General features: G+C 35.3%; 1 protein-coding gene across 1 annotated transcript; it reads left to right on the top strand.

The window, feature by feature from the left end:
- Nucleotides 1-1,709: 1,709 nt before the first annotated feature.
- LOC119998892 (pyridoxal kinase) lies at nt 1,710-15,432 on the top strand. The gene is made up of 13 exons (XM_038846365.1): nt 1,710-1,891; nt 2,000-2,102; nt 4,809-4,902; nt 5,041-5,145; nt 7,092-7,175; nt 8,318-8,391; nt 8,618-8,682; nt 10,543-10,606; nt 11,741-11,806; nt 12,671-12,727; nt 14,314-14,358; nt 14,464-14,517; nt 15,096-15,432. Exons 1-13 carry the CDS (start codon nt 1,821-1,823, stop codon nt 15,234-15,236), a joined length of 1,023 nt encoding a protein of 340 aa, XP_038702293.1. The 5' UTR covers nt 1,710-1,820; the 3' UTR covers nt 15,237-15,432.
- Nucleotides 15,433-16,219: the final 787 nt, after the last annotated feature.

Below are 16,219 nucleotides of genomic sequence, written 5' to 3'. Positions count from 1 at the left end.
GCGCAAATAATGTTGATCCTCAATCTTTGAAACACTTTTTGTATTCTCTTCCATTTTATTATTGTAGAGGAATAAAACAGCCATAATTGAAGTTATAAAAAAAAAAACCTTAAAATGGTCAACACGTGTGAAGCAAAAAAGCATTTCAAAAGAGAAGGAAGGGGAAAGAATCCAGCAATAAAAGCATGGGATCAGCCAACTAGGCTGATTTCCCAGATTTGGAGACACTGAATTCTAATTTGAAGGGGAAGCTAATTAGTCCCCTCAATCAAGGAGGATCTCGAGAATCCCTTGAAGGCACTATAAATAAAAGAAAGATGGACAAGATACGGGATATTTTTCGATTACCAAGAAAATATTCTACTTGAGATAAGAGACCGACTTCAGAGTGGAAATGTCTTCAATAAAATTCATGGTGATTGTTAGACTTACTGACCGATTCTCATTTCAAGTATTCAAAGATGGAGGCGATATCAACATTCACCTACCCATTCACATAAGGGCAAATGCAATGGGAATTAATTTGCTGGGCCAACATTTTTGTTGGCTCGGTCCCACCTCTATTACACAAAAAGTCAAGTCAAACACGTATTCTAATACAGCCACATCAGTAAAACCCAAATTTATATACACTTTTTCTTCCCACACACTTTCTCTTTCCACCCAACCCAACAATATTCCATTCCTCCATATTATCCACAACAAAATTACACCAAAACATCAAATATCAATACATCCACATCAGCAAAACACTCATCCCAATACAACCACATAAGCAAAACACATTTTACAATACAGCCACATCAGCAAAAGACAACATCTTTGTTGGCGCAATACCACTTCACCATTGCATTTGCCCAAGGGCCCAAGAAGAAGATAAAATTCGGACACCAACCTAGTGAAGTTAAGAGTTGTAATGAAATTTGGTGATGCGGGTACAGAATTTGGATTCACTGGTCCACATCTAATGAAGCTGGCACAGGCACTTACTTATAAAGCCTGCCATTTGCCATTTGCCATTGACCAAAATAAGATCACCTTATTGTTAAAAGGCTTGTTGCTTAAAATGGTGAAAAGCGCTTAAATTCGTGGCCTATAAGTCATGGTTATGTGATGGAATCTTGAAATCAACAAGATAATTCCTTGTCTAAACTTATTATAATTTTACCATAATTCGCCATTTTTGCCGGAACTCATTAACAAACGCCAAACTCCAAACGAGACCCTAAATTTATGGGTGTGCATGCTCTGTTGGCTCTAATGAGGCTATATTTACATTTTGATTGGTTTTATGAATTCAATCATATATTTTTTATTTTAAAAAAACAAATTCATAAAGAAAAATGTATGGAATATTTTGAAGTGTTTTTTTTGTTTATATCTAAGAGTTCAGAATCGTCATATACTTTTCATTCATGTTGAATTTGATTTACCAATGAAAAAGGTAACTCGGTTAACAATCGACTGAGTCACCACGCATATGTATACTCAAAATTGATTTCAAATGAAAAGTATATTTCTCAATCATATTTAAAAAAATGTTGAATTTAATTTTTATTTCAGAAAAAAACAAATTATTGAATTTGTTAGCGGGGCCTGCCGCAAGCCGCAGCCATCCCTAGATTTGTAGAGTTGTCTTCAGATGGTAAAAAAAAAAAGCAGCCTCCAGAGTCAGCGGCAAAGCGTCTACTTGTCGAATCGGATTCTGTACGCATGCATCGAATTCCCCAAACTACCCTTCTCCTCTGCCCGGATTTGATATCCACCCGAGCTATAAATACCACTGCAAACGCAATTTCAGTCTCGGCCCGGAGACTTCTATGCTAACGACACAGTCTCTGTCCCTTCGCTGCTCTCAGTTTGGGATTTCTGGAGAAAATCAGATTTTCCGGTAGACAATCTTCCCAGAAAAGTGTCGGACCTTTATTTTATTTTATTTTAGTTTTAGTTGGGGTGAGTGTTCGCTTTTTTGAGAGTTTCCTTTGATTTAATTTTGAAGGTGTAGAAGCTCGATACAATCGGAGATGGCGCCTCCAATCCTGTCTTTGGTTCTACCCTCTGAGACTGGCCGAGTTCTTAGCATTCAGTCGCATACGGTTCAGGTAATCGTTTTCTCTTACATTTGTTTTATTTTCTGTTTGGCTGCTGTCTGCCGAGAAAATTGAGGGAAAGGAATCACCAGCAAACCTCAATTCTACTTTTTATTTTTATTTTTTTTTATTTTTAATTTGAAATGAAATAGAAATGGCACAAATTAACTTGCTATGTAATAAAATTGGGAGACAATTAATTTCTCAGTCCTAAAGAATTGTTGTCTGGAACTGCATGTTTGTATCGTACCTTGTTCTATACTCTCTGTTAACTGCTTTTGCTTGCATGTGCTTGTAAGTGGCATAGGAGTAATTTGATCAATTTCAATCTCGTCCGGAAAAATGAATGATGAAGGATTTGCTTCCTCAGTAGTCCCCTGAAGCAAACATCCTTCGAATTTATGTCAATATGGTTTAGTGGAAAGTATTAAGTAGAAAATCCTGCTGGAGTTATGTGACTATTGTTTGGGACAAGTATGCTCTAGCTAGTTAATAGTTATATAGAAAGATGCATGAATAAGGTTAAAGATTTTTATATTCCCTTCTTGTCACGGTCCATATATTTGAGAATCGAATTAATCCATACAACCATGGCAAGTGGCATTATCTGATGTGTATAACTTTTAGATATGGTGTAAATAGATGGATATTCCCTCCTTTTTTTGAAGCATACATGGCTTTCAGATTTTTTTTCCAGTAAATGATATACATTCGTATACATTTGGTATCACTTTATAGAGAGATTCTAGAAAAAGTGGGAAGATGCTGTTTGATCATTTTTGATACTTAGATTTGGTCTAAATATTTTGAAATTCAATCATTGTCCTGCTTTTGTATTTTGTCGTATTAGCAGTATATGGCAGGTTATCCGTATCCTTTTCCGTATCCTGTTTGGTATTTGGTGAAGAATCGGTTACACATGTTATCAAAATCTCGTTCAATTTGAACCGACTGAAGTAGAAACCGTTATCTTTCTCTTCTTTATGTGGTCTAAGCCCAACATCAATCATTTTTCTATCATGAATCCGTGGCCTTTCCTGCAGACACCCATGGAAATAGTAGATTAATTTATCCCAGTGCTGTTAGAGAAAGGGGGAATCTTTTTGAGGGTGTGTTTTTAATATTCAAGATTTGGACTAATTGCTTTGAAAAGAGTGATTGGTTGTGGGTGGGTTGGGTGGCTACTGATGTTGTATAGTGTTGTGTTTAAATTAGCTGCTGATATGAATATGATAAATAAAATTCTATAATATGGAATCAAATGTGCTCATAGGCTCTTAAAGATGTTATTTAATTTCTCTTCCGGCTCATGTCTAGGGGACAATCTTCTTGTGCGTATGAGAAGGGCTGTCTTAACTGTCGCAATTTTGTGATTCCTTCCACTTCATCTTGGCAATTTTTAGTAGAAATAGATAGCAGGGAAAACTGGGAAGTGATATTGTCAAAGATGGCTACTGCCCTCTTCATTTGATTTTTTGGCTTCTGAATGGTTGCTACTACACGTTCTTGAAATTGATGTTAGTTGTAACTTATACCCTTCCAAGATGGAAATATTTTAAATTTTTAACGCTACCAAGATTAGATGGTTGGTTATAGGTCATTTTGTGGTTATTTGTAATTTGGTGGTATTATTGTTCCTTTTGAAAGAAGTGCAAGAATCAGAAAGTTTGTCTGTGACTGTGAGGAATCTACTTAAATGGCACTTACATCTGTGCTATTATTCTTGTGACACATTGCTAGTTGAAGAATGTACCTTTTTTTGTCCATCTTGACAGTAAATATCTCAGAATATGCCAAGATTTGTAGTGAGCTAATTTATTCTCAATCCGGGGACGGAATTAGTTGGACATGCTGCTGGTCTGCTCTTTCTGAGAGCTAAATTGTGTAAACTAAAGAAAAGACTAAGAGGCATATTAAAAGGAGTTATAGATGCTGGCTTCTTAAAAGAATTCCTGTGGGCATGTTTTACTGCAGATTTTTTGAGGAAAATAATTACATAGACGAGTTCCAAATAATAGGATACATTAGGCCACTCTAACGGTTTTGCCTACTTAGTTTTCCCTTTTACCTTTATAGATGAAACACTCGAAATGGCTTTAAGCATCTCATGTGGATTTTGCAACTTGGCTACCACGCTCAGATTAAATTTTTTTAAATGCCATTTAGTTTAGTATGGTACCATCTGGAGATTGAATTCATTGCAATTTTTCATTGAATCCCTTCCTTACATGTAATCTGTGTTGAAATCAAATAATGTAAAACTATCTTTATGTTTTAATATGTGCAAATAACTGAATTTGGTAAATATTGATATATTTTATGCATTAGCTCTTAATGACTGCTTCCATTTCATGTTGCACCATAGCTTTGAAAAAATTTAATATTTGCGTCCTTTTGTTTGTTTGATGGTACAGGAAACCAAATCATCGGTTTACTTTGTAGTAGCATTTCGTGTAAATTTTCTATATTTAAACTTAATGCATTTAAACTCACTGTTTCATGATGAATTCTCCGTATGCTGCTATTGATATTCTTTGCGATAAACAACAAGTACATTCTTTCTAGAGGCAAAGTATTTTATCTTTAAGTTGGAAGAATTCGTTTAGTTTTCTCCTCATGCCATACGAAAATTATTATTGCCAAATTTCTTAGCTATGGTTCCTCTGGTAGATTCTGTACCCCTCCTTAATGTCACTGCCATTGTCTATTTTCTCCTAGGGATATGTTGGCAATAAATCAGCTGTCTTTCCTCTTCAACTATTGGGCTATGATGTGGATCCAATAAATTCTGTGCAGTTTTCAAACCATACAGGCAAGCTGCTTATTCTGCTTCATTCAAAGAGTCTCAGAACTGTATGGGTGTGAGTCACCTGTCTATCTGTATGAGTTCAGGCACACTCTTATTGCCAAGTGCAAGTGAGATCATGGTTTGATCAGTTAAGTTATGCAGGATATCCGACCTTTAAGGGCCAAGTTTTGAATGGACAACAACTATGGGAGTTAATTGAAGGCCTTGAAGCGAATCAGTTATTATACTACACTCATTTGTTAACAGGTACATTATTACAGCTTAATTGGGTTGCGTGTCGCTCAGTGTTTGTGACTTTGTGGTTGGCATGTCATGATTTACAGGATAACAGTTACATTATTTGAAGTGAGAATGATTATTTAGTTCCAAGTACTTGCAATGATTAGAAACTAGCAATTTTCTTATTACTCCTGAATAAGGGAAGATAAAAACTTGTGATACAAATCTTCCTCATGTTTCTTTTTTATGTATATCTTCACTTTTCTCTCATTTTCCTTGCAGTCATATTTGATTTTCTTTTGTGAAATAGTTTATTTGTGCTGTAGCATGATTACTGAACTTTGTACTTGAAGAATTTGATCAGCAGATATAGGGTATTGTTGTGGATGAGGCAAAAACTCTTTTATCTCTGTTGGAATAATGCTCTTGAACCTTTCACCTTCCAATAGCGATGTAAATTAGAATTATCATGGCACTAACTTAGTAGCTTGTCCTGATAAAACTTTGTCTATTCTCTGTGGACTTCCTCTGGGGATATTGTCTTCTGATATCAAAAGAATTTTGTGGTTGAAGCAGGGGTTCCACAGATAGTTGTCTTATCTCATTGTACAAGGACGCAAGTTCATGGCTTCCTGACAGAATGTAGTCAGAGATGTCGATAATTCTTTTCCAATTGCTGCTGTTAAATTGGACTTATAGTCGAAAATTGATTCTTGAGTGCATGGATTGAGGCATTCCACTGATCTGAGGCCTACATTGTCCCACAATAGGAACCACCTGGGAGACTTGTTTGGTCTCTTGCAGGAAATGGACTTTGTTATGGTTTCATTCTTTTTCTACGACAACATATGTGGAAGACAATAATCTATTAAAATTGTGTTATGGACTTTGCTATCATTCCTCCACTTTTACCATAATTTCTTCATTTTTATCCCAAATTTCTGCCAGAACATATGTGGGAGACAATGATCTGTTAAAATTGAGTTATGGACTTTGCTATTTTACCATAATTTCTTCATTTTTTTTCCCAAATTTCAATTCTTGGTTCAACTCTCCTACCATCCTGGCACCTTGTGTATATATGCAGAAGCATCAAAATCTCTATGACTAAATACATCTTTTGAGATTTGTTTAACCAAGCAAACAGGTTAGATGTACTATTGTTTAGAATGAAACAGTGGACTTATTATAGCTCAAGTGACTAATGTGACGTTGTCATGCAAGTGAAAGAAGATTCTTGTAAGGCCAAGAAGGCAAGAAACATTAGGTAATGATAAATGTTTGTGAAAAAAAAGTTCTAAGAAGACACTCAAAAGACAGTTATTATCTTGCTTTGAGACACCTAATTATGGGATATGGTTGTCTTCTATGGCCAATGTGTGGTTTCCACAGGAAAATTAATGGGGATAGTTCTAGTTTATTATGTTCATCAATCAATTTCTCTTTCTGTAATACTGTGCACTTAAGATAAGTTCATTTCTGCATAGAAGATAGGGAGAATAAGAATTGTAGTAAGGATCTAAGAACTATAAAACTTTTTTCTATTTTCTTTTGGCACAAAAGATAGAGAGAGGACAAAAGATAGGGAGAGGTCACAGGTTCAATATCTATGTAGAAGACAGTCGAACATTTAGCCCAGTTGTAGTTGCTGTTGTACAACCTAGAGGTCACAGGTTCAATTCTTGAATCCTGAGAACAACCTCTCCACATATTATATGGGGATAAACTCTACGTACATTTTGCTTGTCCCCGACCTCACCTACCACCAGATTCTTGTGCACATGAGTTGTTTACAGAAGAGGGAGAATTGTCGCATCTAATATATACATTTATCTGATTTATAATTTTAATTTGTTAATTAATTTATTTCAATCAAGATTTTCCTGCAGTAATCAGATTCTTCTAAATTTCTAACTTACCTTGCCCATTGTATATATAGCTTGAAGCCTTGAACTATTACTGGTGTGGTGCAGGTTATATTGGTTCAGCTTCTTTTTTGGACACTGTATTGCAAGTTGTTAACAAGCTTCGCACTATAAATCCGAAGCTCACCTATGGTAAGAAGATTATCAACTTCTACAAAGTTTTCTGGTCTCAGCAAGTGTACCTTTTTTTTTCTTTCTTTGCCATATATTTTCTCCTTGAAATCTTTCAGCTACCTAGATTTACTAAGGATTGAAATACAGTTTTTTTTTGGAATTTCTCTATATGTCTATTTATTTATATGGTAAACAAATCTTGTTCACAAGGCTCCCGCAGTGGACAAGTTCGGAGACATGCATGACTTTACCCTCACATAATATACGGAGAGGTTGTTTCAAGAATTGTACTCGTTGAAACTCTACCACTGAGCCATATGTTTGCCTGTTTACTTATTATTTTATTTGTATTTGTACGAAATCGTTGTTTGATTTGGTTATAGATGGGCATCTTGCTAACTTTTGGAATTCTTATAATATTTTGCCAGCTGAATGATCCAGAGGCAATTTATTAGTACTTTGAAAATTTCATTGATTATCATTTATATGTGACAAAAACTGGAAATATTTTTAAAATGCATGGAAGATAAAATTTGTTTCGTTTCTGAATGAATATACTCTATGAGAGGTGAGAGACCCCTCTACCTGTTGCACTACTGCTTCAATGTTGATGATGACGGTCATGTCCATGATATAAATTAATTTTTTGAGATCTAACGACTTTCGAGTCATTGGTCTGGAGAAAACACAATTGTTTTCAAATTTCAAAACAATGTGGGCCCAACTCCTGCATTGGTCAGATATATCAAAACAGATGTTTCATGTCTAGTTTTTAGGTTTGTCTGTGTATACGCGCAACATTCATGCAACACTGTACTTTATATGCATGGATGGGCGTATTTTCAAAACAAGGTTCCATATTTTTGTACTGATAAATGGGCCACAAAATGGTGAAGGTCAATCATATGTTTTCGACATTTTCCCATGCTTTCTTCCTTTTATGTGTACTTTAGATAAGAACCTGGTTCCTTTTTCGCTATCATTATGTGGAGTTTACCTATTAGAATGTCCTTCCTTATTACTGTATTGTCTGTTGGATTATAGCTCTAGGTAGTGATGCAGATTATGTCTTCTAACAATATTCTCTTTTAAGTCTATTCAAAGGAAAATGAAAACTAAAAAATAAAAAAGCTTCATGAAAGATTATCTCTCTTGTTCAGTTTGTGATCCAGTGCTGGGTGACGAAGGAAAGCTTTATGTCCCGAGAGAGTTGGTAGCGGTATACCGTCAGAAGGTGAGCAATCCAGTTGTTATATCATGGGTTGCATGCGTTTTCTTTATAGTGATCCAATGGTAAAGACAGTGTTTGACTATTAGCGTCCTTATATTTATTGGACAAAACTACATATTAGGTACTATCCTTGCATTCTATGTAGAGAAGTTAAAAAGTTTGTAGCTTCTCAATGATAAAATTGAAATTTGATTTAATCATTATACTATTTGGTACATCTTTTAAACAGGTTGTTCCAGTGGCTTCAATGTTGACTCCTAACCAGTTTGAAGCAGAACAGTTGACTGGTTTCAGGTATCTTCCAATAATATGTAATATTGTCCGACATACTTGACTCTATTTTTGTTTGTATCTCTGCAATTCTGGTCTTCAAAACCAGAATTCATTTGCTTCAGTGGGTTAATTATTGCAAGAAAAATAACTGAATTTTGCTCAGAGTTTGCAGACTAAAATATATATACATAGCTACTTTGATAGATGCCATTCTTTTGCTTCATCAACCTCTCTCATCGTTTGATGTCATGGGGCATTTTACCCAGAACGGGTTTAGGTGTATTTTTCCTTGATTTACACTTGTGGATGGTACTTTTCCGTTCAATCTCATAGGTGTATTTTTCCTGTTTTTGCTGCTGTTGAAAGTGCTTGAATGTTTTTGTTTCTTTCTGATTAATCACAATTTATCATTCTATAACTATATAATTCTGTTGATCATTAGACAACCTGTCTCACTCTCACTTGCGCATGACATCTTCTTACACTGATTGAGAAACTGGAAAAAACATGTTTTGGAATTATCTGAATATTAACCTTTTTGTGCGTCTGGTATGCCCTCAAGGCTGGAATGTATGAAATGGGAATGGTTAACCATTCCCAAAATTGCTTTGCTGTCAGTATAACTTACAAGCATAAAAATAGTTGATATCACTTTAATTATGTAACTATGATAGCAGTGATTATATCATTTTCAAAAAAGATTATATTTTAAATAGCTTACATTTATAGTTATAGATTCTTGTAATTTTGTAATAATAATTTTATATTAATATTTTCAAATTATGTCGAGGAGCATAACAAGCTTAATGGTCAAGCTTCTCATCACCCTGCCTTGAGTGCGGGGTTCAAATCCCCATCTTCCTCTATCAACAAAAATTACTATGATAATATAATATAATGTTGCATAATATTAATAATTTGATAAGCGTGATTATACTAATAATCTGATAAATACAAAATATTTAAGTAGAGGGATTATTCTCAATTTAAACAATAATACGCAGACGTAAATTTAATAACACAAAACTAATAGTGAGGTTGTCACTCGGACATTATTTGCCTTCCATTCCTGCATTAATGTTTTCTATATATTTAACATTTGCAACCATCACTCCCTCTTTGATTCTTTTTGCTACAGAACATTCCCATTCCAATTATCCCATGTCCATTACCATCCCCAATTGATGCCAAAAATTACCTTATTTTTTGAGGTGTTTGAATATAAGTTGCTTCAATTCTCAAATGCAATAGGCGCCTCAATCAGGAAAATATTAAATCCTTTATAGCTTTTCCAAGAAGACTGCTGCTTATATCACTTTCACTTCTAGCTTCATTCCAGAGCAAAGCTTGCCTTATTATTGACCAGCTCGTCTGGGATGTTTTCCTTTTCCAATACAGCTTATACTATTTTCTCCAAATTTTAGTGCATTTTTTCTTCTCCATGTGCTGTCAAAGAGGTTGTAGCATACATAATTTATTTTCCAGTCATTTGTTAACCAATGTGGGTGATATGGATCCTAGTTTCTCGCACGTGCTGCATGAGTTTTCTCTGCCCATCAATTGAGGGTTAGGAGTGTAAATGATTATCGCTTGTGAAACTATTAAATCCGCATAGGGTTGGCCTTGTTATGGGCATCTTGCTGATAAGAATTATTGACTTTCTTTATGTTGGTTATGCCAACATTTATATATTACGGACTTGATGGCAATAAATGACCACTGGAGAATGGGTAGTAGTCAATGTTACAGTAAACAACATAAAAGGACATAAGATATAATATGAAATACTAAGTGCAGATGATCCAACAGTCAATTCCCTACATCTTTTGCTGTCCAAATGCTTTTGTTCTTATGACTTATGATAATGTTTGCTTGTCATAGGATTGTTTCTGAAAGGGATGGCCGAGAAGCTTGTAACTTTCTTCATGCAGTGGGACCTTCTAAGGTGTTGCATTAGTTTTGTGATTTTAACCTATTGCAAGTCCTTGGATCTTTTATTTATTTGCATTCCACATCCTTGTTGTTTTGATATTTATTACCGTTGCTTTTATGTCCTATATATCCTGAAAGGCTGGTTAATTTTTCGACTATTGCTGGGAGGCAATTTCTGAGGCAGTGATGGGATACTGTGTTATGGTGTTTTCCCTCTCTTTCCTTAGCATGTGGTGCAAACTTGCCAGTTAACAAATTCCTATCGAAATGGTTACGAGAGGGGCATCCAGAGCGCAGATTTTAAACTGACAAAAATGTGCTACCGCTGAAGTAGTCTAGACTCTAGAATACATAGCTGAGGAGAAAATCCCATCTCGAAGAAGTAGCACGTGACAAAAAAAATTACTACCATGAGCATAATATGCAGTCTTCATGTCCTAAGACATAACCAGTCTAACCTTTTCACATGTGTCATTTGTCCTGTAATTATAGTTAAAAGGAAATTATTATTATGTCCCATACTAATGTCATGCTGCTGAAGTTACATGAGATGCAGTTTCATAGTGGATTGGTTAAAGTGAGCTGCAATTTCCTCTATTTGAATGGATTATCATCCATTAGATTCCAATACAAAGAAACCCTTCATCCTCACCTTATGACCAATTGAGTTGATTTTGGTTAAATTAGTGTGGAAGGCTACAAATTGAAAACCCAAGATTCTTAAGTAGTTGGTTTTATTACTTACCAATTGATTCTCGACATGAAGGCCATAATGATGTAAATTTACTGCAGAAGCAGAAAAAAAGAAGAAGAAAAAAGAGCCATATATTGCTAAACAGAGAGGTAGCTCTTACATTTGATTTCTTAAGCTGGTAGATGATGGAGAAGACTCTAGTTTCTTTTTATCTTTTCAGAAGTCTTGCATATGCATGTTAAGTATGACTGTATGAGGGTGGAAACCCACGGGGATCGCAATTCTTTTGTTCTTTTTTATATTGCGTTTGTGAAGGCACACACAAATATTTGTTAGTATCATTCTGCGAGATTTTAGAGACACTTTTCTGTGGCTACATATCAATGTTATCCTTTTATATATCTACCTTTTTATTGTATTGTAGTATGAATACATGATTTCAATTGATCTCAGGTTGTGATCACAAGCATTAACATAGATGGCATTCTTCTCTTGATTGGCAGTCATCAGAAGGAAAAGGTGTGTTTTATATAGAATACCAAGGTGTTAGATGCCAACTTTATTTTGATTTGTTTCTTCCATAACTTACACCAACTTGTGAAATTGTGTTAATAATTAATTATGATTAAGTTTTTCTTGTTTGCCTTTTCTTTTGTTTATATTTATGCGAGATGAACTTTTCCTTGAATTTTTTCTTATTTACTGGGATGTGAATTGTAAAAGTTTCTATGAAGATAATCAGCAAATGGGTATACATACCTTTAGGTGAAGTCCATAAAGGAATTAGGAATGATAGAGTTGTACTCGTATCTTCAATGAATTATCAGACAGTTTCACAGAGTTCTAGCAACTAATTTCCTTTGACTGTATGATGCAATCTACCCTTTGGTGTGATGCCAAGGAACCCTAGCTGTGATGCTTAAGTTAGTATTTTAGTTCTTTCTTTGTCCCTAATTCTTCGACAATTCCTTTGCTATTGTTAAAAAAGTAAACAACTCCCATGCACAAGACACTTGTAGTGGGTGGGGTCGGGACAGGCAGGATGAACACAGACCTTACCGCCACATAATAAGTATGGAGATTGTTTCGGGGAAACGTGTGGCCTTTAGGTTGCACCCCTACAACTCTACCACTGCACCACATGTTCGCCTGTATTTCTGTTGTTATTGCAAGCCTAAAAAGTGTTATCTCAAATTACCAAACCATCCTCAAATAGTGTTGTGTGCATTTGTATATTTGCATGATTTCCTAGAGGTTACTTTGTGGTATATACACTTATGATCAGTATCAATTTGTGTTTCTTACAAAGACTCAAGTTGTATATAAAAAGTATCTACTTACTATCCAATACTAATGTCTTAATGGAATATTTGGATATGTTAGGACCAGTCTCCGGAGCAATTCAAGATTGTTATTCCGAAAATCCCTACCTATTTTACGGTATGCAACTTTTTTCCCCTTGCTATTTCAGTATTATCCAGATGCAGTGATGATGAATTCACCTTAAATTTGTTTTACCAACCATATTACTTTGGCTTGTGTCTAATTATCGGGAGATGCAGTCTTTACTATAACCCATGCAGATCGTTTAGGCATGGCATTTGATGTTTATACTGATTATTAGACATACAATGCAAGAAAAATTTTCTAGGCCTTGTAATATATTACTTTTATGTAAAACTATAAATCTGTGGTCTGGTAAATATTTATACTTGCTTTGTTCATCAGGTTATGTATTAGATTCTATGTCTGTAACAGTGGCCTAGGGTGCAGCTGGTCTTATTGTATGATCTTTTCTTGGTAGCTTGCTTGTTTTGCTATAATTGATCGATCCAAGAGAATAGTTAGTTTACATTAAACATATGGTAGTGAATCAAAAGTAAGGAAAAGCTTCGTAGAATTTTTTGTTAGGTGATAATATATTCATCCCCATTATATGGGAATCATCTGATGGGATTTGAGGTGAGACCCATCTATTTAATACTCTTTGATTGCGATTTAGAGGTGTTGGATTCCGCTTAGAGGTCATGGGATCAAGTCATGGAAACAACCTCTCTACTTCTGTGGTCAGGCTGCACACATTTGCACTACCTTGATCCTGTGTTCTCTACTGGAGCTTAGTGCACAGGAGTTGTTACCTTTTTCACCCATCTATGTAATCTTCTGTTGTGGTCGTCTGTTAAAAAAAAATTATTTTGTGATCTTCATGTGAAGCTTTAATCTGTCATAGTGCTCCTTTTGTGCCTAGTGGCCCCAGGTTTCAATGCTATGATTTGAATGCTCTTTATCAATGTACCCCCTCGCTTTGAGGACTGCGATAGAGCATGAAGCAACTTTTTTCCCTCTAAAGAGACATTTTTCTATAAACAAAACCTGACAATAGCAATCTAAAATATAGGTGCATAGCATATATTCCCCCGAATCTAATCGCTCTTATATCTTGAAGTTCCAAGATTGTTGGTTTCCATGTTCATATTTTGTAGAATCTTACAGTTTTGATTAAAATGTCAAAGCCGCGAGTATCTGTTGTGTTTGAGCTTTGATGGCATGCAAATGAATTTAACCTTCGACTCTATACTTTTTTTCCTTGATGTTTAAAATGACTTCTATTGCTAGAAAGCAAATAAGGATCCATCGTTTTGATATTGTTGTTATTTTTTTATCTATAAACCCCCTGGCAGTCCTTTGCATTTTTCAATAATTTTATGTATGGTGGAGTGTAACTGCATCATTCCTCTCCCTTAGGGAATTCCCTCTGTATCATCATTCCTAGTACCACCGCATCTTTTCAAGTTAAGGAAGCACTTGATACAACTTGCTTGGTGAAATTGATCTCTGAGGATATTTGTTCCACTTGTATTATCTACCACATTACTTAAATTTTCATTTGCTTACCTGACTCAGTAGCTATGAATTTACCTTGAGGTACTAGTATTATAGGCAATAAGCTATTATCTCCATTCTCTTGTTTTGATTTTTACACAACGATAGACTGTGCATTTAAGTTTATGTTCATATTCTGGCAGGGAACAGGAGATTTAATGACTGCTCTTCTACTTGGATGGAGCAATGTAATGCTTTAAAGCAAACTTTTAGCTTAATCTAGCACCTCAGCCATTCTTGTCAATTAAATTTTATATTTGATTAATTACAATTCTCTTTTTTTTGTTATTCAGAAATATCCTGAAAACCTTGACAAGGCTGCAGAGCTTGCAGTATCAAGCGTGCAGGTATCCTGCTATGATTCCAATGCTTATTCTCTCGTTTGTATACTAAAATTATCACTAGAGCAATAAGGGGCGTTCAGGCTGTCTACTGGTTGAGGTTTCGATAGTTTCGCAGGATGATTAAAAGTAAAACTAGTACTGCGAGATCTATCACTATCTGATTCCAAATTATTGTTCTACCCATGAAAACCATCCAAAGCTGTAGCGATAGAGATGCCTTCAACTGATTTAAAGTTTGTTATAAGCTTACTTACTCAAACTGTTGGAAGCATGGGTTTGAAAAATGAAATTGTAAGTAGTTTTATCTGAAGGAACCCCAAAACTTGCAAATAGAAAGTGAGGTTTGCCCATAATTTTTCCCCCAGTATGAATTTGAGCAAATAATAAGCTGAAGATGGATCAAACGGTTGCATCTTTATCTGACTTTCTTTGCCAAAATTATTAGATTCACACATTGGGTGATCAAAGGAATTATTTGGATTAGATGTTCCTTACAGCATTATCGAATCAATTCAGCTACCGTCTTTTATAGAGTGATCAAAATCTCTTGATTAAAGTTTGTGCAATGATTATGGTTGCAGGCGCTGCTGCAGCGAACATTGGATGACTATAAAAAAGCTGGATATGACCCCCAGTCGAGCAGTTTGGAGATCCGGTTGATTCAAAGCCAGGACGACATTCGCCACCCCCAAGTTAACTATACAGCTGAAAAATTCAACTAAAGGGATCACACCAAAATATAAACATGCGCAATCTATCTTGTGTTCTGTTCTGTGGTATTTCATTCTGTCAGTTCTGTAGCATAAGCAAAACCCAAATGTTACCTCATTTTGTCTCTGTGCTCCAATAAAATTGTGCAATCATAGCAACATAGAAAACAAGGTTTATAAATAGATACTCAAAAGGAGGTGAAATCGAGTTTTGTTTTTTAAAGATTAAAAGTGGTGGTGGACTTGCCATTAATGCAAGTCGTAATTCCTATGGTGAGATTGCGCTACACTAATTCTTCGGCATGTCAGTAAGCTTTTAATGGATACAAAAGTACTAATATTGCTTAGTAAGTAGATGACGTTAAGGTCGGGAGTTATTTTGAATCAGTTGGGAGCATTTTCATATTAAAAGAAATTAGTACTGAAGGTATCTCAACGCAAAAGATTTCAGGGAGAAACAAATAGAACGCAGAGTCATACAAAACAAATTGAATAGTCTTCTTTTGGGTGCTAGTTGACAAGATTCTATGGAAACTTTCAGTAAAACAATAAAACAAAGTAAATATATTGATTCTCCCTCTGACCCTTCTTTTGGTTTGTGGTTAATACAAATGAGTGCAATGCTGAGCTTGAGTTGTAGTCACAATGGGGAAGAAGAACACAGAGAATGTTTTCTGATTTACTCTTCTTGGATTGATCCACTAATATTGCATATAAATGTTGCTGGGCATCTCTGTACTTGCATAGTTGTGGTAAATATGCCCCATGTTGGTTGACATCCTGGATGGTGGATTAGTCCTGGCAGCATAATCTTGAAACCTGTTTATTTCACTGTCTTGGTAAGCTGCCGGAGCTGAAGCCATTAGAGTCTGACCCATCTCACCACCCACAGTTTCTATTCCAACATTAGGGCCAAAATAGTTCCCAAAACTTCCCAAATCTTCAATTTCATTGCCAAGATATGCCTGGTTTTGGGAGAAATTGAAGCCATTGCT

Source organism: Tripterygium wilfordii, chromosome 5, assembly GCF_013401445.1.
Source record: "Tripterygium wilfordii isolate XIE 37 chromosome 5, ASM1340144v1, whole genome shotgun sequence".
In the NCBI taxonomy this organism is placed as follows: Eukaryota; Viridiplantae; Streptophyta; class Magnoliopsida; order Celastrales; family Celastraceae; genus Tripterygium; species Tripterygium wilfordii.
Note: the sequence above shows the minus strand (reverse complement) of the source record. Positions and strands in the feature narration are given on the sequence as shown.

What these genes read in the sequence shown, in the direction of transcription:
- LOC119998892 (XM_038846365.1), top strand. Translation starts at nt 1,821, where the DNA reads ATGCTAACGACACAGTCTCTGTCCCTTCGCTGCTCTCAGTTTGGGATT. An exon ending in GGAGAAAATCAGATTTTCCG is followed by an intron (nt 1,892 to 1,999) that starts GTAGACAATCTT and finishes TTAATTTTGAAG; the next exon opens with GTGTAGAAGCTCGATACAAT. An exon ending in AAATCCCTACCTATTTTACG is followed by an intron (nt 12,728 to 14,313) that starts GTATGCAACTTT and finishes ATATTCTGGCAG; the next exon opens with GGAACAGGAGATTTAATGAC.